This window comes from Haemorhous mexicanus, chromosome 3 (genome assembly GCF_027477595.1).
Source record: "Haemorhous mexicanus isolate bHaeMex1 chromosome 3, bHaeMex1.pri, whole genome shotgun sequence".
NCBI lineage: Eukaryota > Metazoa > Chordata > Aves > Passeriformes > Fringillidae > Haemorhous > Haemorhous mexicanus.
In genome coordinates this window covers 85,841,826-85,869,747 of record NC_082343.1, presented here as the reverse complement: position 1 = coordinate 85,869,747, position 27,922 = coordinate 85,841,826, and the positions used below count along the sequence as shown (strand labels likewise).

The following is a 27,922-nucleotide window of genomic DNA, read 5'->3' as shown; positions in this document are numbered from 1 at the left end:
CTCACCCTGTGACAGTGTATCTGATGAATGTATCTATGAAGAATTTATCTGTAAGTCCCCTAAACTGTAGGCCACTGAAAATCCCAGTTTGCTGCTCCTGTGTGCGTGGTTTTTAACCAGACATCAGCAAAAAAAAAAAAAAAAGCAAACACACTGCATGCAAAAAACTGTTATTAAATCATTTAGTCTGCCTTGTAACAGTCAAAGATGTGAGTACGACATTCCTCAGATTGAGAGAAAACATTAGGAGTCTTAGTTTTGCGGGCAAGGAGACCTTTTATTTTAATCCATTAAAAGAACCCAAAATAGTCAGCAGGTGGCCACATCTATCCATGTTTCATTAAAATCACATAAAACCTAAGTACAAAAGCACCACTGATTATTGCTCTAGAAAAACTGCATGAAAAATTCCAATACACACAGTAAAAACATCACCATATGCACAAGACATAATTTCTTAAAGCAAGTGTATGGAATGCTGATCCAATTTTACACATACCTTGCAATATTAAGTTGATATTTATATTACTTGGCAACAATGGGAATTTCTAAAAGCACTGTTATGAGAAATGTTCATATACAGTTTAATATGTCAACTATCATAGTCCTAAAAAAATTAGCATTTACAAAATACTTGATAAAAATATCTTTTAAAAGTTGTCCAAGAGGTACATAAAATCAACCCAAAATTTTCATGGTATTTCATTCATTCTTGTCACCTACAGATTCAGTTTTCTGAGCCTGTGGAGAAAAAAAAAAAGAAACTAAATGACCATAGTGAAATGCTATTAGGTACCTAAATACCCAAGCTATCCTTACTCCTTGGATTTCTTACTTGCAACAGCTCCAAACCTGTGTCCATAGGACATCTACACAGCCAGAACAGTTACAGTCACACACTCGTCTCAACTCATGGGTCCCAGCTTTTCAAAAGCAATACAAGCCTTACCTGTCAGCTTCCATGGTTCACACTGAAAAGCACCACACTACCACCTGTTCCTATTCACTGCACACATGCTGAATGCTCTACCGCACCCTTAACTTTCACTGTTTCAATCTGCCCTTTTACTGACAGTGTGCTGGGTGGGGCACCTCTGGATGTTGAAACACTAACAGTTGAGCGAGATGAGAATCTGCAATAACATTATGGGCAATAAAAAGAAACATTATGAACATGCTAACAATGTCTGAAAGGCTGAATAATTAAAAAACACTGATTCAATCAGCAGGAGGTATGTGTGGAAAGTACCTCTTCAGCTTTATTTTCACCATTTTCAGATGGTGTAGTACCTTCCTTTGCAGCTTCTTGCTTTTCATCCTTCTTCCCTTTAGCACCTTTGCTGGCCTTTGTTCCAGGTTCCTTCTGACAGAAGATTAAAAACATGGCCATTGACGTTGTATGAGTAGCCAGAACCCTGCATCTTTAACAAAACAACTTTCACATGAACTAAACAGCAAGTCTTGGCAAGCTTCATGTGCCGGACTGAAACAGAAAACCAGCTTAAGGCTACCTGGAAACTGTAAACCCACATAAGTTACATAGAGACTCAACACTTCTAGAAAATGGTGGTAGCTGCTTCTTTAGTTTTTCTGCTAATTTTTTCAGGGATACAAAATCCTGCCAGACTACTTTGGTAGAGCTGTGCTATGAGGTATATACAGGATATCTGTGTGAACACACACAATTACAGTATATTGAAAGCTTATTCAGCCAAACACCACAAACACCACACTGTTTGTGTAATTACAGCACTACACTTTCAATAACTGTAAAATATTAACTTAGATTTTAAAAATTAAGCTTTTTTATTGGCTGTCCTTTTGTTACTTTGATAACATCTGTGATGGTCATTCCATATCAATGAAAGAACCAGCCAACACACTAGGGAGGCAAACTGATAAAAGTCCATCTGCAGCAATACAAAACAAAGAATTTATCAAAAGGAATTATTCTAACAGCCACAATTTCATTTTGAGATTTGCTTTTAATTTCTATGTTGAAGTCTACTATTTTTATAGATCCTTTCTCTATGTACTTATTTATGTTTGTGATCTAAAGGTTAGCAGAGACGTAGGTTAAATAGTTAAAGTGCAATGGGATAAAATTTAAATGGTATTGCATTTATTATTTTACTTTAGTATTTAAAGTCATTCTGATAAACACTGGTTATTTTTCAAGCAATCATTTGCTCCAAATTCTCCATGCAAATGGCAATAGTAGCTTTGAACACCTGATGTCTGCCTTCATTTTCTATCCTTCCCCACTGATGCCCATATAGGAGTGGGACAGTGAGATGAGAGCACCAGTAATCCCAGTTCCAGGGCAGCCTGAATTACTCCTTCCACCCCTCAGCTTCAATGTTACATAGCAGCTTAATTTGGAAGCTTACAGTTGGTACGAGCTTAGTTATAACTCTTCACCTATGAAAGAGCAAACTAAAGAGTTGTCTTAGCAAATGCCTAACATGCAAGCTTTTAACAATAAAATTATCTCAAATCTGCATCATCTTTCATTGTTTACTAGCAAGTTCAGAGTACACACTTGCTGTTTTCTGTTGAGGAGACCAAAATTAATATACTCCTTAAAATGTGATCCAGTTAGGGTTTGGAAAAAAAAGATCACTGTATTAAAAAGTTACTTACAGTAATATCATAAAGGATTTGAGTCACCCAAGATAAGCTTCAAATGTCTCTCACACAACTTAGACAGGGTCCATGACCGAGTTCATCCCACAGGTATGTGAAGCTACAGAAGCTATCACATTGCTTTCTTTATTAATACTCTTTTTAAGAGGGGAGCAGGATGGACTCAGCAAGACTTTACTGGTAATTTTATATGATAAATCAAACAGTGTTTAAACTCAAAGTTTTACTTTCACATGTGGACTTTGCATCCTGGCACTTGCCCAACTGAGATGACAATAAAAGGACTTGAAAAACGGAAGTGTGAGGAGTGCTAGACTCAGTGTCCAGCATGGGAGCTTTTTCTCCCCAATAAAGTAATTGCTCTTATTCAACATTCCCCTTAGGCACAAATAAATCTACAGTTTCTGAAGTACATTATTTATATGCAAAAATCCTGAAAAGGTATTTCAAACACTAAGATTTTAATTTGACTGTAACTGGCCCAGAAAACCCAAACCATTCAATTTAAATATATTTAATTTCACCTTTAATTATAATTGTGCATTCTCAGCAGCAGCCAGGCTTCTAGAACAGATAAGAGTTTCTCAGTACAAAATGAAGTACTGCACCTCTAGACAAGGAAACAGAATGATACAGAGTAATCTCATATGCTTTTGGAGAAATTGCTAGGTTTCAGGAAGAGTTTACTCAACCAAGCCTGTACTTTTCAGGAAAGGTGTAGTAAAGGTAAAAATTCTTCTTAAACTAGCAATTCACTACAAACTAACATGGTCTGCATATCAAACAGGCAAGACATTTTCTTTGGGCCAGTAATGAGGCCAGGAAGGGGTGGAACAGAAAGAAAAGAGTGAGCTAATTTGCAGGTTTTTTTCCAGGGAGGGGAGGGGCAGGGAGCTGCAGAGAGGGCAGGGAAGCTCATGCCTCAAAAAAAAAAAAGAATTCTGTGAATTGAACTGTTTGCAACATAAAGAAGGAGTATGCTTCTTTACTATTGGCTAAAACCATGATAACTAAAATGAAAGAGTATTTACCTTCGTTGTTTTCCTTGGTTTGGGTTCAGGTTTTGGTGGAGCAGGTTTCTATAAAACATTTTTAGTTGCACAACATGTTAGACACACTAACAGAAGCCAGCCCCCTCCACACCCTGCTTCCCCCCACCCTACACCTTCCCTTACTTCCTGCTCAAGAGTATGCATCTAGAAAAAGTCTGAAAAACCTTACTGCACAATGCACCTCATCTCTGAACACACCTGTTTGCATTAGCTCACTCATCTAGAAGTGAAAGTAACTTGGGGCTCACTCTACGAGTAGAACACGGAGATTAGCTACTAACTATTAAACCCCCCCCCATCAGCTATATTCTAACAAAGAGGAACTAAAACCAAGTACTAGCAGCAGCATCAGTCCTTGAAACACAGCTCCTTCTCCTTTCCAGAGAAGTAGCTGCATTTCCACAACTAACATCAGCCTGCAAAATGAAATAAAGTCAATACTACACCTAACAGACAGTTTTGCACTGAAGTGGGGAAATATGTCTTTTGTCAGAACAACCTGAAAACCTGAAACCAAGAAAACAAAGATAGCTTCATTGCTAGAGTTCTTAAATACCCCTCGGCAAGAATAAAAATTGAACCAAGCAAAAGTTTGGTCTGAGAAACCATATGTGCTTAGAAAAGAATATACCAGGAGGTACTATACATACTTACTGCTGACAGTCTTGCTGATCGTCTTGTGGGCTACAGGGAAAAAAAAAAAAAAAAAAAAAAAAAAAAAGAACATTTTTACAGGCCTACAGGAAAAAGTATCCAAAGTAACATAGTATCAGTCATTCCATAGGACAGCATAAAATAATATGCATCTTTCAAAATATGTGTCTATTGCCAAATACAATTAACATCTCCCTCACCTTGGACACTCAAAATTTTAAAGGGACAGAGTGATGTGAAAGTTAGAAATAAAAGTTGTACAGGAATTATACCATCTAAACTGATGCCTCCTTGGGACTACCTAAAAACAGAAGTCAGACAAAATTAAGGCAGTAAAAAGCCATTATATTTACTGAAAGCCTTCAGGAACATTTTGGGCAGATAAAGCCCCCCCAGGGGCTATACCTAAAATGGATGACAGGTCAGGGGTTTTCATTCTTTTGTAGGTCTGGTCCATTTGCATATTGGGGGTTAATCTTCCAATTACAGCTCCAGATAATGAAGTCATTTATTTCAAGTTTGCTCCTTCCCAACTCACTTTTGTTTACATTTCTCCGGGCCTGAGACAGTGAGGTGTCCTTGATTTCCAGGCCTAGAGAGGAATTGTTTTGTCTGACCAAAATGGGAAAGTAGTAGCTAACAGCCTTTACGGAGTTTAGGGTTATACACTAAAGAATTGCAGGATTACAAATACATGAAAAATATAAAAGCTGAAATTCTAAGGCATCAAAAGTTCCACACAGTTTAATACCTCACACACACACACCTTTTACAACTACTTCTGAGTCCCTTCCTGGTCTGTGAAAGGTTCATAAATCCAGTAAGCTTGACTACCTGTGCAAAAGACTGAACCTTTTTCAGACACACTTAGCATGATGTTTTTAGAATCTAGCAGATGTTACTTGTAACAGTGGGCACAAATCCCCTCTGATTAACAGCTGAATAAAGTTAACATCCTTCTCTAGAAGACATCAGAGTGCTAAAATTTCAAAACATGAAACTAAGTCCTTCCACTTCCTCAGTTCTCCACACACTTGCTCAGAGAGTCCAGGTGCACAAAGACAGCTGCAGGATGAGAGAGAGAAATTATTTCTTCTATTTAAACACAAATCTCAAAAGGGAAGACTTGAGCCAGAGATTCTTCTTCTCACCAGCTTTCTTTATCATTTCAACATACTTTCCCTATTAGATTTTATTTCATCTTGCTTTTTGCCATAAATTTATTACTGAAGTCTTAAAAATACTTGTTAGCTCCTTAGTTCGTTCACAATATTTTTGTAATAATTAAAATTTCATTTTGTATTAATTAAAACAAATTCACCCATTTACACAGCATGGTTAATAAACTGAACTGAAGTCTGGTCTACTCATAAAACTAGAATTACACCTGTGGCCAAAATAAAGGGAGAACTAAACTGCAACAAATATCCAACATAGCTCAGCTTAAAAAGAAAATGAAAAATACTTCTAATTACATATTAAGAGTTTAAGTTGAGCTGAAAAAACATGGCTCGGCACATCCTGCAACAGGAAAAAGCCCTTGTTAATATCTGAAGAATGCTGTAATTTGTGTTCATTGGAGCTATTCAAGAATTCTTAGTGGAAAGCAGTAATGAATAGTTCAAATCTGCATCCAGCAAAATAGAAGTCAAAAAATACCTAGATATTTTCAGCTATGAAATATTTATGCATCATTAACAGCAAAAAGGTAAACCTCTCTTTTCTTGGCAATTTAGCATATCAACCACTTAAGAAGCAGCCTACTATTATTTTACAGCAGGATAAACAAAACATCTCAGTTGGTCAGGTAATCTAAGAACCTCTAACTCAAGGTATCACCTTTTACCAATCTGCTTTCTTAACCAATTATTTCTATCCCTTTAACATTTAGGAACTGAAATGTTTTGCTAGCATCTACTTTTTAAAGGATAATATGTTGATTTAGAGAAGTTATAATTCTCTCCCCTACCTCCTGACTTTCTTATGACTTGTTTACTACAAGAAAGTTAGCGTAAACCATAAGGTCTTCAAAAATGCCTGACAGCTAAATAATTTTAATTCTCATTTGGAGTTTGTATATTTTTGTGTTATCTGATTTTAAGGAGGGAACTAGAGCCAAGTCAGCAAAGGTCACATTTTGATGTGCTTTGGGAACCTCTGTCCCCTTCAAACAGCTGTACTAACCCAGAAATTAGCAGCTCACCCAAGAGTCTGTTTGCCATCGGCCCACTAGCAATCATCTATGGAAAGAGTCTATGAAAAGGAGCAGACAGAGCAGCTCTGTGCACTCTCCCACTGCACCAGCTCCTGGCAATCTGGAGCTGCCAACTTTCCAACCTGGATATCATATACACATCATGTGTTTAAACAGTCCCCAAGGGTTATTTTCTAGACAAATCTGTTTAATAATATAGTACTCATTTACACTTTCAGTTTCTATAACATCCCATGTCAATGAGTTCCATAATGGGATTATGCACCATGTGGAAAACAAAAAGCAAAATGTTCCCCCTCTGCTGTCTCTCCTTTTAACTTCTTGCCTCTTACTTCCATTAGATTCCTCTTGTTTACAGCATTCAAGAAGAGTAATTCCCTAACTGCCTTTCTTTGTGTTACTAATTATTTTATCACAACTCCATTATACAAAAGAGGAAGAATCCTAGAGAAACTGTAAAACTGTGTTGTTTGTTTTTTAATTTGGGTTGTTTACCCTTTTTTAAAAGCTGCTGTACATCCTCTAATTGTCCCACTGTATTTGGTATCTTTTTAATTCTATCATGGCCTCTATCAGGAGAGCTTCATTTAGTACTCCCTTATCTGAGAGCACAAAAAATTAATCTTGTGGTACACTGATGTTTTGTCCTCTGGCATACTTTCTTATGTTCTAGTTACTTTCTGTTTACAACTACTGACAATTTCTAGTAACTAGTCACTGTGATTTTACAATCTCTCCCCTGATTAACAGCTTCACGACCACCATTGGGTCTTCCCCTCCCCGTGTATTAATTTGCATTTCTCCATAATGAATTTCTTTTGATATTTTATCACTTGGCTATTTGTCAATGACATAACAGCCTTCTCAGCCTCTCTCAGTTCTGACTACTCTGACAATTTTTGTAGACTTCAGCTAACTTGATAAATTCTTTAGTACCTGTTCTCCTAGAGATCAATAACAAATATATTCAGCAGCAAAAGCCCCCCAAAAAATTCCAATACTCCACTGATAATCTCCTCCTCTATGAAAATTAACTTTCACTCCTCCATTCTCTTCTCATAAGTTTATATGTTAGGAATTCTTAGAAAGATCTTCAGCACTAGCTATTTTCTTTAAGATCCTGCTTGGGGAGCCTTATGAAAAAGTGCTCTTTACATGCAATTAACTATAGCACATGCCATTTGTTTACTTGCTATTTTCCTGATCAAATATGCTCCAAGATTTACAAAGAGAGCAATTAAATATTCCCCCATTCTTCTCAAGGTCCTGGTTTAAGTTTGTCTGCCACAAAAGAAGGCAACCTAAGAAAACAAATTCTCATAATTCTTTACCTGTTTTTTAAATTCACTTTAAGGGCTACGACTAACAAACTAGTGAACTTTATTGTAGATACCAAGATATCACCAGCTGTCTTCTCTAATAGAATGTACTGTGTCCTTTAAACAAATCCAGTCAAAGAAAACACACAAATGTGTCAGCTGCTCCAGTTTAGAGTGCAGTATCTTAATTCAAGACACCCTCCCATCAGTCACTTAAGCTAAGAATAGTTTTGAAATAGACTGGCTGAGGTGTGGGCATTAACCCTCTTCTGCCAACCCACTAGAGACAGAGCAACAGTTCCAGGCAGCAATATACTACACTACTACCACAAGATCCACCAAAATTTGTCTATGAAAGCCCTAAAACTTTCTCAAATTTATTTGGTGTACTAGTAAGTTGTATAAATCCTCAGTACACTGAGACGAAATCAAGCCAGATAGGGAACAAATGTGGTTTACTGTCTTTATTCCCACTGAAAACAGCTCACCAGAAGTGCCAGAGAAATGCATAATCTTCTGATATACATGACTGCAAATCTCCAATTAAATAACTGCATGCCAAAACAAGTTAAATATATATATACTTGCCTCTTGTTTAGTTACTTTTGCTGCATCCTTGCCTTCAGCACCCTCTGGAGACTGAAACAAAATATTAAATCAGTATTTTTATTACAGACTTAAAAGCACACAGACAACAGCAAAACAAAGATTATGGTGAAGACTGACTGCTCTTTCATTTGCAACAACTTAAAGCAGCCTGACAAATCTGCATTTGTATGTACAAGCAGCATTGTACTCAAACCAGTCTCTTTACCCAAACCAACTGAGAACCAGGTACATACATATCATATCACACACCACCTCTCAGAGTCCCCATAGCCCATTAACTTTAACCCATTAAAGCATCCACAGGCTCCAGTGGAAGCTTCATCTCATCAGCTGTTGGCAGCACAACAGTAGGAACTGGAAATCTGAGGCTTGCTCTATGATGGCTTTTGAAATCCCCAAGAAATTTAACACATTTTTTCCCAAACACGAATTTAACCTGTTATGAGATGCAGTGAGATGAACCAAAAAAACACAGCATGACTGAAATGAATAATTTCTTTACCTCCTTTACTCCTTTTTCCTCTCAGCCTCACTCAGCTGGAAGTTTTAAAAGTATCCTTACATCCTATCTCACTTCCTCCATCAGAAGAGCATAATCAGTAAAATACAGAGATATTGACAGGAAAGCTTGGGACAAACATGCATCATACCAACAACAAAGTATCAACTTGAATGTTGCAAAACTAATCTTGCATAGGTACTAGAAAAGGGTTGGTTAAATTAAAGAAGGCGGGGCAGGTAAAATCAAGCGTCTCTTTTGTTTACAACTCAAGATGGTAACTTCACATTTTGCAAACATTTGTGTTTCTAGGCAGGAGCGAGCAATTCCTGGATTAAGAGCAAGCAGCAGCAGTGAGAGGAGAACTACAAGAATGGCATGTTTCAAAAAGGCATTTTACAGGCAGCAGAGAAGGCAACTTGGTTGTTGTTTTGTTTTACAATCAGTAAGGAAGCAGGCCTGATATCTTTTCCCTTTTCTTTCCATTTCAATCACAGATTTTGACACAAGATGTCTCGGAGTTAGAGAGCCGTGGTTTGGAGCAGAGAAAATGACCGGCTCGTTTGCAGCAGTTGACCAGTGCCTTCTGGCATTGGGCTCTAACATACTTGGAGAAAGACATCCCCCCACCCGGGAATAAAACGTGGCTTTGTTACTGTGCACTCTCCCGACAGAAAGGAAGCATGCCACAAGAGCAGCTGCTTTAAAAAAAAAGCCGAGGACTGATCATGTAAGTAGCTTGAAAACAGCAGGAAGTTAAGCAGCATCACACAGCGTAGAGCAACTCAGAATAGCAACAGGCAGGCATCCAAAATGGAGCCTGACTGTTCCCTATGCAACTGCAGCCTCACCAGTCACCTGCAGGATCGTTTCAGGTTTGCATTCCCAAAAGTCTTTCAGTTTGGTTACCAAGGAGTTACTAACTGCAGCTTGATGTTGTGACGCTGGAAGCATCACAAGTCAGAAAGAAAACAAAAACAAGCTATTCCATTATTCCTGTCAGTAACAAAGTCCTGCGTTCTACAACTTTGCTCTTCAACTCACAATACAGGATATGCCTTGGGGTAGAGCTTTTCTGTTGCCCATGAGTTCTTAAGATGTTTCTCCCATATGAATTTTCTCAATTCTAACAAACTGGTGCTGCACCCTTTCCCCAAGAGGGATCTCAAATAGCATCCTTCCGGTCCTGAGCAGAACCTACTTATATGGAAGTTCTCAGAGATTTTATTATCTTTTCATAGCAGTGGTCAAGAGACTTTAGTTTTACAGGGGTAGGGACAGAAAGACGGCATGATCCATTTCCTTTGGAAGGCAAGCTAAAAAACTCTTCATAAGCTAAACAAAGTTGACTGACACTCCACAATCAGGCTGGTTTACCCTGCTTCACTTTTAGGAATCATAGAGCTTCGAGAGAGGGCTAAATTATCCCAAGATGGCACTGCCACATGCCAATAGCCTTGCAGGAATTGCACAAGAGCTAACTCTCCACCTGCAATACTGCACAGTTCGCACACAGTAATTTACCCCATTCTCTTTAACACTTACAAAAGAGGATTCTCCCACATTTCTGATAGACAGGGCAGCCTGATTTTAGATGCCAATTCTACTGCTAGACAACAGATTAAAAAATTAGCTCACGAGGTTAACCACAGGGGGAAAAAATCATATTAAAATACTCTAAATGCAACCACAACTCTGTATACTAACTACTGCGACATATTACATAACATACATAACATACTTCAATTAAGTTAGATAATTTATGAGCCCAGCATTGGGCTCTACGAGCCCTCCCAAGTTAGAAAACCCAACAGCAACTCTGAGGGCCACATAACTTTTCTCCATGGAGAATGACAGTAATTTCAGAGGTGTGAACAAGCAGCAAGGGGTTCTGACATGCTCTCATTTCCATTTCCGACCCACTCCCTCCTCTCTGCAATCTCTGCAAGTCCAGGCCTTTGGTGGCTGGGCTCATCCTCCCAGCCCTGGCTCCCCACTACGCCATGTCATGGGTAAGGTAATTGATCCAGCTGAAAAATAGCCTGCTGCTTAAACAAATGCATAAATATTATAATATATAGACAAATTATAAATATATAGTCTTCCCTCCTCCAGCAGAATCATTTCACTGCACAGCTGCACAAACAATTGAGTCAGTACAACAGACAAGAATGCAGTGGCACAGGACAGCAGCAGGCAGCCTGGGACTCCATCTACTCTACGCATTGCAGCTGATAGACACACCAAAAAAATACACATGTCAGATATGGCTACAATGTATTTGTTAAAAGAGGAACAGAAACTTATTTTCCCCTCTATGAGTTCTGATGAGTCCCAGCTGATGTAGTTCTTCATACCAGTTTTTGCAATACTTTCTCCTCTCCCCGGGGAAAAGAGAGATTTATACACAAATGGATTTGCGCCAAGCATAGTTCCCAAAGAACTTGGCATGCCACAAGCAGAGACTGTCTGCACTCCTATCTGGAGTCATAGGACTTTTATGTAGATGCCACCCAAGCCTTAAAGCCTTTGCCCTTAACTCTTCTGCAGGAGCCCTTCCCCCATTTTTTGTCCTAGTGACAAACTACTGAAGAACCTCTGGTTTCAAAGCAACAAAATATACTAAGTAACCCCTCCCCTTGGCACATTTTTCCTCATGACCTAATGCGATGGCTCACCATACTTCACATGACATCCCAGCCACAGTAAAATGCACGCTGGATACTGTGCTGTACATCCTAAACCAGTCAGGAGCAGGAATACCCACACTGCAAGTTTTGTGCTGCAAAATCCAAGACGAGTACAAGCCCTGAACCACTTGACAAGGGCAGCACTCCAGCCTCAGTAATTCCTCAGCTGTACTGCATCATATGTCTGTATGACATTTATGAAGCAGTCCCTATAGGTTGCTCTGTGTGTGTGATACTGTATGGATGCCTACAAGAGACAAAACATAAAAAAAGCAAATAAGGACACAGACAACAGTGATTTTTTTTTTTCCCCTCGTGGAGGTACACATAAGGAAAGAAGATGACTGGCCATCTCTAAATACGCTTTTGACATTTGAACTACAAGCAAGTTTTAGGTTCAGATGACCACACATTTTGTCACATCTCAATTAGCACTAAATATTGGCAATAAGATTGCAACTTAAGCTGCAGCTAAGCTTTGCAAGATCTGTCACAGCTGCATAACTTTCAAGCCATAAGACTGTCTATCAGCAATTGGCTTTTTTTTTTTTCCATTTGCTTTTGCCCCAGCTATTTTTAAGAGCAATCTAGAAAATTATTTTGAGTGGATTGGAAAAAACAAAGGCATATTAATAGATGGTAGAGAATACTAAAAAACCCCTGAAGGAATATTAACATTGAGTTTATTTGTACACACAGCTCTTTCACCAGCTGTGAAGTATACATAATAAGAACCAGTGTTTCCACACACCAAAGCAATACTGCAGTATCTGCAATGCCAACATCATTACAGAACTGTTAGGCTGAAAAGAAAAAAACTAGACAACTGTTTTAAGTAAACATTTAATAGAAAATACAGGTCAATTTACTGTTTTTACTGTTCTTAAGGCAAGGCTACTTGGTACAGATGCACCACAAAAGAAACATAAAGCTTAATTTTTTTTTTACACCAACACCCTGATATAAAAGCTGTGTATAATGAGAATACAGCAACCCAAAGCAGTGAAGCCAGTGATGTCTTTTGAGCGATCCAAAGATATATGCATTCAAAATTGCAATGTCCAGCTTCTGGATGAATATTTTGTTTGCACTATTATGAATGGATTTATTATAAAGAAGTACATTAAAAAGCCTGAAAAACGAGAATACAAGTAGGTGAGAAGTAACAGTCAGTAGAAGGTCGGTATAAAATTAAATAGATGGTTCATTCTCTGAAGGATTTTATTACAAGCCGAAACTCAACACCTTGGCTCTGATGGGAGAGAAATTAGTCCTTTCATAGCCCCATGAAAACAAAACAAACAAAAAAAGCAGATGCAAATTTCATTCTAACTACCACATTAAGAAGTTAGAAATTAGAAAGGCAGAGAGCCTTAACTGTCCTAGCACATGAGCATTCTGAATAGCATTTCCTCCCTTCTTTGCAAGCTGTTTGGTTCAGCCACATCTCGATACACTGCCTGCAAGGGGATTTGCCCATAGATTTCCTGGCTCACTCTTGCAGCTGCAATTTCCATGATGTAATGCTTTTGGTCGTTCCTCCTACAATTTTTTTCACCAACCAAATTAAGGTGAAAGCTTGGAAAAAAAAAAGTATGTTGCAAGAGGAGCAGATGTATCAAGTCTGAAGCCTTTTTCAGGGTTTATTGCACTCTTTCCCTAAAATTTTTCTACCCCTCATTTGTTTTTAACTATACGTAACACTAAATTTAATGCCATGAATGGTTTCCCCCATACATGCTATATCTTCTTATTATTTATCCTCAGAGCAGCTCTGAATTTTGAGCTAGTTCATAAATGTAATTAAAATGCTATTTATTTCTTGGTTTAGATTAATGAAGACTACATGTTGACTAATTTAACACCAACCAATTCCTACAAAACCCTTCTAACTATTGTTTCCTCATTTAGCTCCTCCAGCATCTTATCATTAACCTTTGTTTACAACTAGTTCTTTGATCTGTTTCCAGTGGATAGAACAGTGCTCACTGTCAAGCCAATGTGAATTAGCTTTGCAAGTAAAATTAATTACCCTTAATAAATGCTTTAAGAAATCAGGTAGGCTTCATACGACACAGCTTCATTTCTTTTTCCTACCAAAGTCTGATCCTGGATGAGGAAAAAGCTATGCATGCTGCTACTCAAAAAAAAAAAAAAAAAAAAAAAAAAAAAAAAAAAAAAAAATCTGCCAGAACCACAAGGGAAGTACAGCATAAAACAGTTTAGTGGCAGGCTGGATTTTTTAAATATTTATCCAAAATTATATCTGTCTTGCTCTCTTTTTTCTTGTATATTCATGTAAATAAGTCTTTCACAAAAAACCCTCAAAACATACAAAACCAACTACACAAAACCCTATGCTGCTTAAGTATTCTTTCAGTAGATATTTTAATATTTTTGATAATAATTATTACAATATTATAAAATGTCATTTTTAGAATTTAAATCACCCCATCTTACATCTATTAAGAGTTGAATACTTAATTTTCTAGTTCTTTGAGGGAGAATGTCAAGACCATAAAGCTCTGAAAAGATGAACAGTACTTAAAGGTTTAATTTTAAAGACAAGCATTAATATCCATTGTATTAATATGCTAATTACATGTTAATTGGGAAAAATCATGGGAAACACTTCCTGATCAAGGTTTCCACTCCTGCTTAAAGATTGAAGCCAAGCAGAGTGACTTGTTGACAAGCAATGCATTTTCAAAGAATATACAAGACAATAAGAATACAAAAAGCCTGGCTATAAATAAAATCAGTAGGTGCAGAAAATGCATTTTATGAAACTCCTTAATTCTTAAGACAGGTGACTTCTGTGAGTCTTATGCACTTCCAGACAAGACAGCAAATCAAATTAGAACTGGGGTACTTCCAGATAAGCAAAACCAGACAGAATAAATGCTTTTCCAGAAGAGGAAATTCCTTCACTGTAGATTGAGGTTCTGCTATTGCCACTGAAAAGAGGGTCAAAGACTGACAAATATAATTGAAAATGCATTGCATTTTTGCAAAATTCATTTTGAAAACGTATTGCATATTTGATAGGACATTTTAAAAAAATCTCACAACTGGTTTGGCTTTTATTTTTCCTTCCAAGTTTCTCTTCCCTGAAGTCAGTTTTTGAACATGACATCTACCTATGGCAAAGTGAAAAAGTAAGAGCAGTTTTTAGAGGCTCAGACTTAAAAACCATGGCATTGTAATTTAAAATTAGATACACAGTTCACTTTTCAGACAGTGAAGTAATCAGCTGCATTTTGAAAAATACAGATCAGCCATGGGTGCAGAGAGCACCGAGCATTTGAAATTGTTCAGCTACCCCTGAACACCAGATGTGAAAATTCAGCTAGGTAGTGAGTAGGTTCTTGCCTCTATATTTGCTTAACCATTTTTCTGCCACCATAAAATAAAAAGGCAGATTCAAAAAAAACACAGATGGATGAAATCCAGTCCCTAATATTACTTCTCTAACTTTCAAAGCTGATGACAGTTCTCCAAGTGAGATGAAGCTGCTGAACTCATCCAAGTCTACATATAGAGGCAATTTTTAAAACCTTCAAGATTATGTTCCAAAATCTGTATTTAAATAGAACTGATCAGATTTGCAAAGTAAAACCAGCACGCAGTACTTCTGAAAAAAAAATTTATCTAAAAATAGAAATTACTTTTAGATAATTACTTTCAATAACAACTGATTCCCTTAAATAGCCACCTCTGACAAACAAAAATACTGTGAAGGACTGAAAAGAGGTGTTTAATTCCTCTTCTACCAGAGGACATTACAGTGACAAAAAATCACAATAATCTAGAAAAAGGACCTTTATTGTTGTTGTTTCAGTTAACTGGTACTACAGAACATCAAACCTCTGAGATGATGATAGCAGGTACTGAAGTCACAACTGGTACAAAGCCTTAGATACACCCATCTCTCACATTCCTGTCATAATTACAGCTGTGATTAAAAGCCATATTGCTCTACTGTAACAGCCAGAATGAAGAGCTTCACAGGCAACCAAAATGCAGCTTGAAGAGAAGAATAAATTAAAATGTCTCCAAGTGGGCACAGGTGGGATAAGGAAGAAATGATGCAGCAGAGGTAAAGGATGACTTCCTTCTACAAACAGACCACTGACACATCTCAACTCTGCTTGAGAGGAGCAAAGCACTGAAGAGGTAAAAATGTCCTTAGATCTTCATTTTCAATAATGGAAGCTACTATTAACTCAGGTAGCATTAGGTCAATGGAGAAAGCTATGTGTGATGAGCAAACATACCAACAGTCCCAGCAAAGTTGGCAGTGATGGGAACATACACAGCTCTTTTCTGCAGACAGATTCCAACGTTCTTAGGGAACACAGCATTTTTAATTTGCAGCTTTCACCATTACCAAGAACACCCACTCTTTACTATTGGAAGACAGGAGTTGTACCTCCAAAAAACTGGTAACTTCCAAAGACACCAATGGGGTAAAAACTCCTAAAATAAAAACCAAGCCCAATGCCTCCTCCCTCTGGTGCTGCAAGCATACCATTTGGGCACTAAGTTGCTCTGATTATTCTAATGAATTAAAGAATACTCCTCTAGAAACTCTGAGTTAGGGACAATCAAATCAAAGATGAATGCCTGGCTGCTGCTAAGAAGCATTCTGCCTTTCCCCACCTAATCATTCCTGCCAATTCCAGCTTAACTCTTTGTGTCATGGTATGGAAAACCAGATCAGCAGGCAGGTCTGCCCAAAAACTACCTCAAACAAATATGATATCCCACAGATTAAATCAGAAAAAGAACAGGAATGGGCATCTGGAATTTCTGCTTCTTGCCTGTATACGCCAGCCTGAAGTATCTGGTGAACTGCTGTTGAAACTGTGAAGTCCCACACTGACAATTTTGCTGACAATAAAATTGGTGTAAGACCATACCTCTTTCCCACATGCAGCCAGCTGCACATCCCCAGCCTACTCCTTTCTAATAGGCTACCACACATTCATTGTGCCACTGTGCACCATTCTAACTTGGATCAGTAAAATGACCCAGAATTAAAAAAAAAAAAAAATTCCAAAAAAAATCCAAATCATGTTCGAACCTGTTCAGCAGACAAGCCTTAAGAGTCATGGCCTGAAAGGCCATTCCACCATACTGAAGCACCTTTTTGGCTACTGCAACATGGGATAAATCACAGTGCTAGCTTAGTGCAGGTAAAGAATGGGAAATAGATGGTGACCATGATGATCATACCAAGTGCTAACTTCCGAGAAAAATCTCTTGACTTGGTTTACTTACACTCCAGGCAAAAGACAATGTTACAATCCTGACAAGCAAAATTTAACTTCATACAGCTTCTCTAAAGGAATGATACACCTTGGAACACACCATTCTTATATACAGCTACTGTATGGGTATAAAACAGCAGAGAAAGTGAAGTTTTCCAAGTAGCACAGAAGAAAAGCAACCTTTAACTAAATAACGCATAGGTATATTCTACTTACATATATAACCACATTCCATTTACACACAGGGCTGTTTTATTTTTTAAACAATACTGATACTACAGCACACAAAAGAACATTGCCCATATCTGAGTGTTGAACTACCATATATAGAAAGATCACATGCACCTAGTCAGTTTTGAAGTTGATGACTTACAAAGAGTTGATGACTTACAAAGACTGTACTATTATGCTTTAATGTGCCCAAGAAGCATGAAAAATAATTTTTAATTATTCCAAGGTGAAAACCTTGGAATTTTTAGGTTGCCCAGTAAGTCCAATTGTATTTTAGCGTAGTCTAAGAAGAAAATTTATATACATTGCCATCAATTGCTTATAAATGAGTCAGATCTTTACAGACTGGTATAAAATTATCAGAAATTTTTTAAATCATTAAATCCTTGGTCAATGACCTTTTAATTTCCATAACTGAATAACAACAACAATAATAATAGCTAAGATTACATAATTAGCTCTAAGTCAAAAAGTCTCAAATATAAAATATCAAAAATATTTGCTGCATGTATTTAATAGCCCTGTAAAATTCATTTACTGCAATGTTTCATAGCAGCATTGCTGAAGCATGTTTTACCTTCAGTGCCACTGAACACTGCTATAATGCTTTGCATCCAAGCATTTCACGAGCAGATAAAAGTTTTTGTTATTGTCTGCCTAATTTTTCTATGAAAGATGTAGCTCCTTTGAGTCAGTCTTGTCAACTGACTTTGTTGGCCTTCTTGAAGTAGGCCAACTAGGCAGTTTTCAAGTGCTTTTAAACACCTCAAGGTTTAAAATTCTGCAATAGCTACAAATCCAGTAAAATTTCTAAAATTGTTAGTGGCAAAACATCCGTCTCCCTTCTACTACAAGGCTCCTGTAATCTTTAAAAAGCTCTGGAACATCTGTTTTGTTTGTCTTGCTTGAATTTAAAGTGCATCTCTGCATAGCAATCATTTTACCTGTCCCTGCAAGGCATGCTGAAGGTGGAACTCCACCTGAGGACTCTGCTGACACATTAGACAGAAATTTGTCAAAGTCAGAGGCATGTCAGTGACAGATGCAAAGAAGGGCATCTGCTGCTGCTTAGCCTGTTTTCCAGTAGTTACTGAATGGTCTAGGAGTGACCCACCAGAAAATGTGGAAAGAGAAACTGCCTCTTTCAGAGCTCTGACTTTTGCTTTAATTCTCATGGACAGGGAGAAGGAAGCAGTCAGCATGAAGGCAGAGTGAGTCCCAAGTTAAAATGTGGAGGAAGAAGTGGACAGAATAGAAGTGGGGAGAGGGCAGCAGCCAAGTCATCTGGATCTGGTACTGACTCCCTTTTCCTTTCTATTCTATAATCACCTACAGACTGTGAAATGAAATACAGAACCTCCCCCATTTCTATGTCTCACTGCTAAAACAGAGACTCCCTTGTGTTCTAGGATAAACTAAAGAGCAGCTTGGCTACACAGAAAGAGCTTCCAGCCTGGGTGTTGAAACAATTTATTGGGAAGATGCAGGTCCCCACAACATCACTGGAGCTTCTTTCCCGTCAAATAGCTTCAAAATGAAGAGAACCTTTGAAAAAAATCCACTATGTTACATATATTATATCACATTGAGGCAGACTGAATCACAGCTGAAGTATCAAGACATGGAAAGGGATGCGAAATGGAGCTGCTCAGAACTTGAGTATACTTCATCCTGCTGCACCATGAACATAAACTCAGCTGCTACTATACTTTGCACAAACCTAGTCTTCATTCCACAGACCAAAGAGCAACAGCAAGATCATTCAGAGACAAAGCAAAAAAGAGCTGTCACCAGCAGGACCTCAGCTTCATTACTTAATTGTCTGATCACGTACAAGTCACTCCAACAAAATTTTAGAGAACTGGTTACTATTGCAAATTCCTGTTTCTATGTACACAGCACAAAGCAAGAAGACACATTTGGCAAAGTAACAACAAATGTGCCACTCAAAAGTGCAGGAGGTGCTTATTAGTGGGAATAAAATGCCAGGACAGACATCTTAACCTGAGAATTCAAGATAAAGGGACCATTCCAACAACTAAGCAATTTATTTCTGTGCCTCATTTCCCTTATTGGTGGATAAATATGGTTGATACTCTCTTGGAATATTCATGACACTTCAGAAATAAAAATTCAAACACATAGAAGAATTTCACAAAGAGAATTCGGTTTAGGTCCAGACAAAAAAGCATAAGGAGAATTTAGCAGCTCTAGGTTAGTACCTGTAAGAACATGCATTTAACCCCAAAGGTTAGAAAATAGATTCATTAGATACCTGGTTGGAAAATAATCAGTAAGGGTCTCCCAAAAAAAATCACATGATCATGTAACTAAATGCACTATGATAGGATAATAATGTGGTCCCTTCTGACTTCTGCTGAAGAAGGAGCTTTACAAGCAAAATACTCAGCAGGTTTGTTTTTCAGCAGTAAATATAACCAAGTACCTTTGACTTTAAAGAAAGTGAATTTGCATAGCAGAACAGGAACCTGTCCCAGATGGTCTCTAGTATATCATCACAGCATCAACTGTACTGCAGAAACTACATTCCTGACTACAAGGAGCCAGCAAATAACCAACTGAAATGGCTGATTAGACCACAATACTTTTATATTTTCTCTGAAACAATAACAATATTCAAAAATGGCAAATGATAAAAAAAAGAGATGACTTAAGTTGCACTTAGTCCTCATATCTGATCCAACTCGAAGTGTTTTCAAAACAACAACTGAGATGCAGGCAGTATTGCACAGAATCAGATTAAAAAACAAGTTGGGTCATTTCAGAGTGCAATCCCCACTAAATGACAGGCTGCCCATCCAATACTGGACAAGTCATCACCTGACCTATTAATGACCCTCAGATATGATGCTCATTCAGGAGAAGTGCCATTCATCTTGAAGTCTGCTTAGGCACTTGTATGTGACCATACCACGGTTCTCCTTGTCATCAGGTACAGAATGGCTCTTCATCCTTTTATGGATAACACCGAGATATTTTTATTGGGGCTGTTTCAAGGTCAAGGAATTTGTCAATATGACCCAAGAGCTAATTCTACAAAGACAAGTGAAAAGCAAAACAAAACACCCCAACCCATTTCAAGGCATTCTTTCTAGCAATACCACAACAAGCATTCTGGTTTATCCCACACTGGGATGCCATTCTTGAGAAAGGCCATGTTCACACCACAACATGTTATTACAACAGATGAAGGGTACAGAAATCTGACAGGAGCAGTCCAGAGTTCAACCCCTTTTTGCTTTAGCACAGCATTTAACACCATCTCGACACAGAGTATATTCTTCCTTTTCTCTGTGACCCTCAAGCGATGAGCAATGATACCCTGATACCCTATGCCACAGCCCTCTAGAGAAGGGGAGGCAGCTTACACTTTCTTGTTCATAATATTCATAATGAACATAGGGCCAGGGACTTAGCAAGTGACTTGAGTTTACACAGAGATGAGAAACATTAGAGATGAAAAGAAAAGCAAACAAAAAAGAATCAGCCAGCTTAGATAACTACAGATACACACAAATATATACAGGTGGATTAAAGCCCTTTTTGCAATGTTATTTATTTACCTACCCTTGTAACAGTGAAAATTTCCCATTTTGACTTTTGATGTTTATTTTCTTACAAAATTTTCCCTGTTAGAAGCCTTTTTACAAGTTAGAAATTTAAAGAGAAGAACTGACTATTAGTTGGATGTGATGGTCTTATCTCCATGTCAAAATTGGCTGGTGTAATTACTCAGTTACTGCTGCATCACCAACTTCTCACTCAGCGGATGTTATTCTGGAATAAAACTGACTATTGTAAAATACTACAATTACACTTTTCTTAAAAAGCAAAGCCATTAATCACACACTTTTCCTGGAACCAGTGCTTCCCAAAACCTACACTTTGTATATAATCTTTAAATGTAAACTTTAACCAAAATAAAATTTACTATGCTGTTAAAACTCATCTCCATTGCTCTCATCCCATATACAACCTTTTTATTACTTATTTTAAATAATCTTCTAGAAATGAGACATTTTCTTATGGACTTACTACTGAAAGGTAGTTTCCCTTAATAAACATTTCACAACAGACCACAAAAACCTACAGGGGTATCTTTAACTCTACCCACACTTAGGACAGCCTGAAACATCTGTAGTGTAAGTATGCAGAAGTGCAAAGTAAACAGGGCAGGAAGTTCACAAGGTTTCAAAAGTTGGGGGTCCTATGAACACGAGATAATTTTCTAGTTTCTCCAGGCGACAAGCAAGAGCACTAAAAGCACAGAAGCACGTGAGGGTGCAATGACAGAAGAGCAAGTGGAAAAAAGGCCCATCATTCACTGACTTCAAGCCCACTTATTCCAATCAACCCCACAGTTGTATCCATTTTCAGAACTGGAATCAGGCCCTCGACTACGAATTAAATAATTCAGAAGCATACTTGACAATTTGACATTTTGATACCTCCCGTAAGGAATAAGCAAAGGACAAGCAAACACCAAGTCACCGGGAAGGCATCATCTACCTGTAACTTTATTAAAACAGATTTCAGCCCCAGCCCAGAAACGGCGTATTAGGAGGTCACAGGTGACATTTGGGAAAAACACAAATTGCCTTGCCTCGGTTGACCTAGTTAAAATTAAAGGACTGCAGCTATAATTTTTTTGTCACTGCATGAATTAGTGTCAAGCCTCTCGTTACACTCTGCTAGCGCCCAGGAAGGCAGGCGGCAAGTTCTCGACGAGGATCTCCAGCAGCAGGGCCTCCCCTCGGCCGCCCACCCCCGGGGCCCTGCAGGGGCGGAGGGGGCCGGCCGCCACCCTCCGGGCTCAGCCGCCTTCTGACAGCGCCGGAGCGCTCCCGGCGGCCGCGCAGCCCCGGCTCCGCTTCCAGCGGGCAGGGGAGGCACGCAAAAACCCCCACACCGCCGAGCCCGGCCGCTTAAGGGCCGCCCAAGTTTCTCTCTCTGGAGGAAGGCGGTCTCACGGCCGGCTCCCTCCCGAGGAGCGGGCTGCCCACCCCGAGGTGCCCGGAGAGCAGGAATCGGACGGCGGCGGGGCCCCCTCAGCCCCGCACGGCTCCCCCGGCGCGGCGGGGGCCGCGGGCGCTCCCTCGGGAGGCGCCGCCCCCCGCCCCCGGGGGCCCTGCCCGGATGGGCGCCGGAGTTGGTACATACGGGTCTGCCGCGGGAGGCGAGGAGAAGGGTGTAGTTTGTTTTAAACATGGCTTGCCTCTCCCCTCCTCCCTTTTACTCAGAGCCATCGCTCCGGCGCGGCGGGAAGCGGCGGCGGCGGCGGGATCCGGCCGCCCCGGGTGGGGGCTGCCTCCTCCCCGCCGCGGCGCCGGAGTTTGCGAGCAGGAAACTCCTCCCGCGGGGGCCAGGGGCGAAGCCGCAGCTGCTGCAGCGCTTCTCCCCGGCGGCGGAGGGGGAGGAGGAGGATGAAGGTGGGGGCTGGAGTTGTGATAGCGACTTCACCCTCGGGGGAGCGGGGCGACACCGCCCCGCGCGGCACCGGGAAAGTAAACAGGCGGCGGGGAGCGGCGGGGAGGGGTGTGAGGGGGCTTGCAACAGGCAGCAAAATGCCCGGGCTCGGGAGCCATCCGCGAGCCCCGGCACGGAGCGGCGGCAGGAGAGCAGCGGGCGCCCCCGGCCCCTGACGCGCGTCTCATCCGCCGGCCGCCGCTCGGCCCCCCCGACCCCACCCGGGGAGGCAGGACCCGCCGCACACCCGGGGCGCCTCACCTTTCTCTTCGGCATAATGTCCCTGCTCCGGGCCGCCAAAGTAAAGCGACCGAAAGAAGCTCCGGCAGAAGCGCGGGATCCGCCCGGCGGTGGCGGCGGCAGCGGCGGCGACACCGGCGTGGCTGGTGCCCGCAGCTGTGCCCGCGCCCGGTGCCCGCCGCGCCACCCCGCCGCCCCCGGCGCCCCGGCAGCCCCCGCCGCCAGCGCCCGCCTCGCCGACGGGGCGGGCGGAGCGGGGCGACCGCGGCTTCCGATTGGCTCCCCCGGCGGCGCCGCGCCCCCCGCCCCGGCGGCAGCGGCTAATCACGGGCCCGGGATTCTCCATCAGCCGTCGGGAAGGCGAACCAGGCGGAGGTCTGGGCGCGTCGGGCAAGTTGCGTGCGGTGAGCGGCGAACAGCATCCGCTCGTAAAGCTCTGCAGTGGTCCTTGTACAGGTGCATTATTTCAGCCGGTTAAAATTTACCTTCGTTTTCTCCTCTCGCTGCGTTCCGGTTTCCCCTCCTCGACTGAAATCACCTGCAGTCTTTCTCCATCGCTACTGTTCTGCCTTTTTCAACCCGGGGGTTTGTTTTGCTTTGTAAATCCATTCATGCTCCAGATGCAAGCATCCTCTTGTATCAGGTCTCCTCATTACATTGCCCTGATAAATCACTAGTAAGACAAACCAGTGCTGCTGAGAGAAACGCTCCATTACAAGGTGGGGTAATCAATTCTTTATCTGAAGTTCAAATGCCACCTACCTTTTTTCCTTTTCGTTTTAATGAGAAAAATAAAAGTGGTGGACTTGTTCACATCTTGAAACTGAGATCCCTCTCAAGTACCTGCAGAAGAAGCAAAACAAAACCCGAAGGTTTTCCAAGGGGTTGGCCGCCTGCCTTTTAACCAAGAGCTGTGGTTAGGATGTGCACGGAGCATCATACAGCAGTCATAGACCTAATTTTCCCTCTTTACCTGGGGGCATTTGAACTCATACCACTTGTTCTCCCACAACGCTATTTTGACAACAAACTACGGTATCTCTGGAGCAGGAAAGGTTAGATCCTACTGTTGATATGGTTTCAAGAGCTTTGTTGAGCTTAAACAATTTGTACTAATTAAATAATTTGTACTAATAATTCACTGGGGCAGGAACTCAGCTGAGTTTCCTCCCAGTTACATGTGTAAACCACCAAATTAGGGAGACACACCCACTTGTTTACGTGCTATTTATGTATATTTAAATGGTTTGTACAAAGAGGTATAGTTCCGCACAGAAAGACTGGAAATATGGCCTTTAACAGGAGATGCCTGTGTTAATCAGAAATTCAGGCCCACATTTCCATAGTATATTGCCTGGGTACTGAGTAACATAGGAAAGAAACAGGTCAGAATTACTCTGTAACTTAACTTTTCCCTGTTTCTTTTCTCACCCGTTCTCCATTTTTCCCAGGTATCTTTTGTCATTAATGGAGGATGGGAGCAACCCCCTGCAACTTCACAGTGTACCATCCATTCAGAAGGAGAAAACAGAGCTAGCCTTCCATTAACACAGATGAAATGTCACCCACAGATGAATTATGCATATGTGGAGTGATTTATTCCTATGCCATCTAAAAAGTTTGGGTTAGTCCAACATCTCATTCCAAACTAAAATAACCTGGCCGGGGGGGGGGGGGGGGGGGAGGGTTAGAATTTTTGATTAGTTCTATTGCTACCTTCCTCATTTGATTATATGCCTTTTCCATTTTGTCTCCCTACTTTTAGACTTGCAGGATAATTCAGATTGAAAGGAACCTCAGGAGGACATCAAGTAAAACCTTCTGTTGCTGAGGGTTTACTTTACTTTGCCGTCTTGAGCAGGCAGCTAAAGACTTTGTCAAGTTCAGAATGTCTCTGCAAACACAGATTCCACCATCTTTCCAGGCATCCTTTGCTGGTTCTTTCCCTGCATATGCATAAGCTCCATTCTAAAACTGTCCCCACCCTATTTCCACAGTCACTCCAGTTTCTTTAAATTTGCAGCTAGGAGACAGCAACAAAAATTCCAGGAGAGCAGTAGGAGCCTGGTAACAGGCAGAAAGGAAGTCCAGTAGACTTGAAGAGATAATTTCCCCTGGATTTATGGAAAGGGGAAAAGCAATCTTGTTGATACTTAATTTATAGTTATCTACAACTAATGAGCAGTAAGAAGGAAAAGCAAAACTTTAGCAGTGGGACAGCAAGAGAAGGGACTGGTAGAGCAAATAACTTATTTGCAGATGCCCTTTTCCCTCAGTTGATCCAAGTTCAGGTTCAATGGAAACATTGCACCTCTGGGTGAAATCATTCAGGAAAGCTGCTGCTGAGTAGAAGAGTCCAGTTGGTCTCTTTCTTCACTCCCTCAGCATTTTCTGTGTGAATGGAGATTTTTTCTGTTTGCTTTCTGTCACTGCAAGTCCTATCAGGTCTCTGGACAGTGGCAGGTAGCAGGTGAAATTCCCAAAACCTGAAAATAGCAGCAAGTTGTTTTTCTACGATGTATATACTCATCTCTCTGTGTCTGTGTGACACTTTCTCTGTAACACAATTTATGTTCAGGCTGGCTGGCCTGCTGCTACAGCTTTCAGTTAAAAAGCACAGGAATTATCAGGTAGATTTATTTTTCTGCAGCTGTTGTCTTTTTCCATCATACCTGACCTGCTGATGTTGAAAGATGCCTCTTGTCTGAAAAGCTCTGATACTAACAAGAGAAACGCTGATCAGTAAGATTTCAGAGGAAAAAGGTAAAAATTCTCCTTTCCAATATGTGGTGAAAACTTCTGTAACACAGATGTAGGCTCTGCTAGAAAAGCTCTGTTTTGGCCATATTTTTGGTTGTCATAGAAATTAGTTTATAGCTTAACTTCACAACTGTTTCCATTTTTAAGTAATTGGGGATGGCAATTGTAACACAGTAACACTTTTCTATAACAACATTTGAGAAGGACACAGGTCAAAGTAATGTAGCCCTACATCACATTTTGTGTCAAAGGTAGGCTGGTTGCTCTACAGAGCCACTCTGAAATATAACCTTGGAACCATCAAAAGAGACGTTGTCAGTTCCTCCTAAATGAGCATGTGGCTGTAGGCAAATAATTCCAAATTGTGAGATAAGGGGCTACAGAGATACAAAGTAAGCAGTCTCAACACACTTCTTGTTCCCCTCCTTCAAACGTAGGCACTCTGAAGTCTGGTAAATATTTTATTATCATTATCAATGTCTTTTGCTGTATAGAAATTTCTGTAACTTCAAAATTGTTATTTCTAAGTAAAAATAATCTATGACATTTACCTTTGAAAATAAAACTGTCATGCAGTTCAGTTGGTAGGAAGAAAGTCACAGAAACCATTTAAAATAAATTTCAGAACAGCTTTATATTTTATCATCTTGAAATAAGACAAATGTTCAAGCACTCCAAACTACTATAATGATGTTTTTCAAGCCATCAAGCTTTTGGAACATATCATAGTATTCAGCAAAGCTGCTTCTACCTCTGTTTCAGGGACAATTCTACCACCTCAAAGCACTAGAACCACTCTTTAAACCTCTTGAACTTTCATTCAATAGTCCTCTGCACAAATACTACAGGGAATAGCAAAATACAGATATTTAGTAACTAGTTACTATGAAACAGAAAACAAAGCCAACTTTTCTACTGTACTAATCAACAAAAGTGCAATCAGTTTCACACATATTAGAAAAGCAGTAAAATTTAGAAATCTAATTTTTTTTTTTAATGGCATTAATTTCTCCTGATAATTAGCAGGAACAGAGCATCTGGTATTCACAGTTTCCTTACAAGTCAAGAGGAATCAGATGAATGAAGTTTGGAGTAGAAGTGGGCTAACACCATATACACACCACAGAACTTGGACTGCTTTGGACACCTTCATGCTATGATCAGCTGATGAGTTGTTAACATCCAGGATCACAGACTTACAAAACTTTTAAGGTCACAGAATGACTGAAATGGGAAGGGACCTCTGCATATTGTCTAGTCCAACTCTCTGTTGAAAGCAGGGTTCGACATCACATTCAATTGCTTTGAAGTTAAATAAGAAGCACACCACATGCTTATCCAGCCCATTGTCAAATAAGGCAACTGTCTGCTATTCAAGCTCTCTTACACTATTACATAATTCCATGAGACAACTTATTGCCTATTATATAGAAGATCTTTTTTTGCATGATTTGCTGAAGCAAGAGCAAGGGCCTTCTTCTGTCTCAGCTTCAGCAACACCACCAGCCGAGGCATTCTAATATGAACACTAAGCTGAGACAGATAACATTATCACAATGTTTATTCTCTCCCTTGTCTAAGGTCTTACCTTCTGTTTTCCTTGCCTGCAAAAGCTGGTCCAAGAAAGACTGCACCTTTGGAGATAAAGTCGTATTAAAAGTAGTAAACCTTGCATTCATCTGCATGAACAGGGGAAGAGTCTCACTTCAGTTACACAAGAATTCAGAGGAGTGATTCTATCACCCTGAACCTTTTGTTGAGTAATTCTACCTCCAGTAGCCCTGCCTTCAGCATTCTGTCTTTAGTTCTATGTCAGCCCTTTTTGAACATAAATGCTCATGTTTCCAGTATGATGTTAGTATTTGGTTTATGAATACAGAAAACTGCTGAAATACACTGCTTTCCACATTTATTCCTAGCATGTCTAAGTTCTTGTAGAATGAAATAGCTAAGAAATTAGAAAAGAGAAGCATCCAGAAGTGATTTTTAGGTGGGAGTTTATATCAAGCAGGTAGAAGAAGACATAACTGCTCTTCAAAAGGCTTTAACAAAGGTCTCGGGTGTTGCTTCACCTACCACTTAACCAGGTGAAACCAGAGATCCCTGTTAGGTGTACCAGTATATCAATTTATGTGGCCACACCCTAATTCACTACTTATCAGAGTGGGTTAGGTTAGAAACACAAGTGTTTGGAGGTATTTAATTAATCAAACTACCTTAAAAAAAATGAGGCAAAGAGCAATCCCA

The 27,922-nt window shown here is 40.1% G+C and overlaps 1 protein-coding gene and 1 long non-coding RNA gene across 7 annotated transcripts; one reads left to right on the top strand and one right to left on the bottom strand.

Moving 5' to 3' along the window:
- Positions 1-256: 256 nt before the first annotated feature.
- HMGN3 (high mobility group nucleosomal binding domain 3) lies at positions 257-23,126 on the bottom strand. Of its 6 annotated transcripts, none has more exons than XM_059842577.1 (6): positions 22,937-23,126; positions 8,475-8,525; positions 4,353-4,382; positions 3,678-3,725; positions 1,250-1,363; positions 257-741 (listed from the first exon to the last, which is right to left on the bottom strand). In XM_059842577.1, exons 1-6 carry the CDS (start codon positions 22,949-22,951, stop codon positions 703-705), a joined length of 297 nt encoding a protein of 98 aa, XP_059698560.1. In that variant the 5' UTR covers positions 22,952-23,126; the 3' UTR covers positions 257-702. The 6 variants fall into 6 exon arrangements, with proteins under 6 accessions (XP_059698560.1, XP_059698562.1, XP_059698558.1 ...); XM_059842579.1 differs by lacking the exon at positions 22,937-23,126 and adding an exon at positions 22,370-22,524 and having other exon boundaries at positions 1,291-1,360; XM_059842575.1 differs by lacking the exon at positions 22,937-23,126 and adding an exon at positions 22,370-22,522 and having other exon boundaries at positions 1,250-1,360.
- Positions 23,127-23,253: 127 nt separating this feature from the next.
- LOC132325362 (uncharacterized) lies at positions 23,254-27,583 on the top strand. Its single transcript, XR_009485926.1, has 4 exons — positions 23,254-23,371; positions 24,367-24,539; positions 24,681-25,678; positions 26,699-27,583. It is a non-coding gene; the product is annotated as an uncharacterized LOC132325362 (long non-coding RNA).
- The last annotated feature ends 339 nt before the right edge of the window (positions 27,584-27,922 follow it).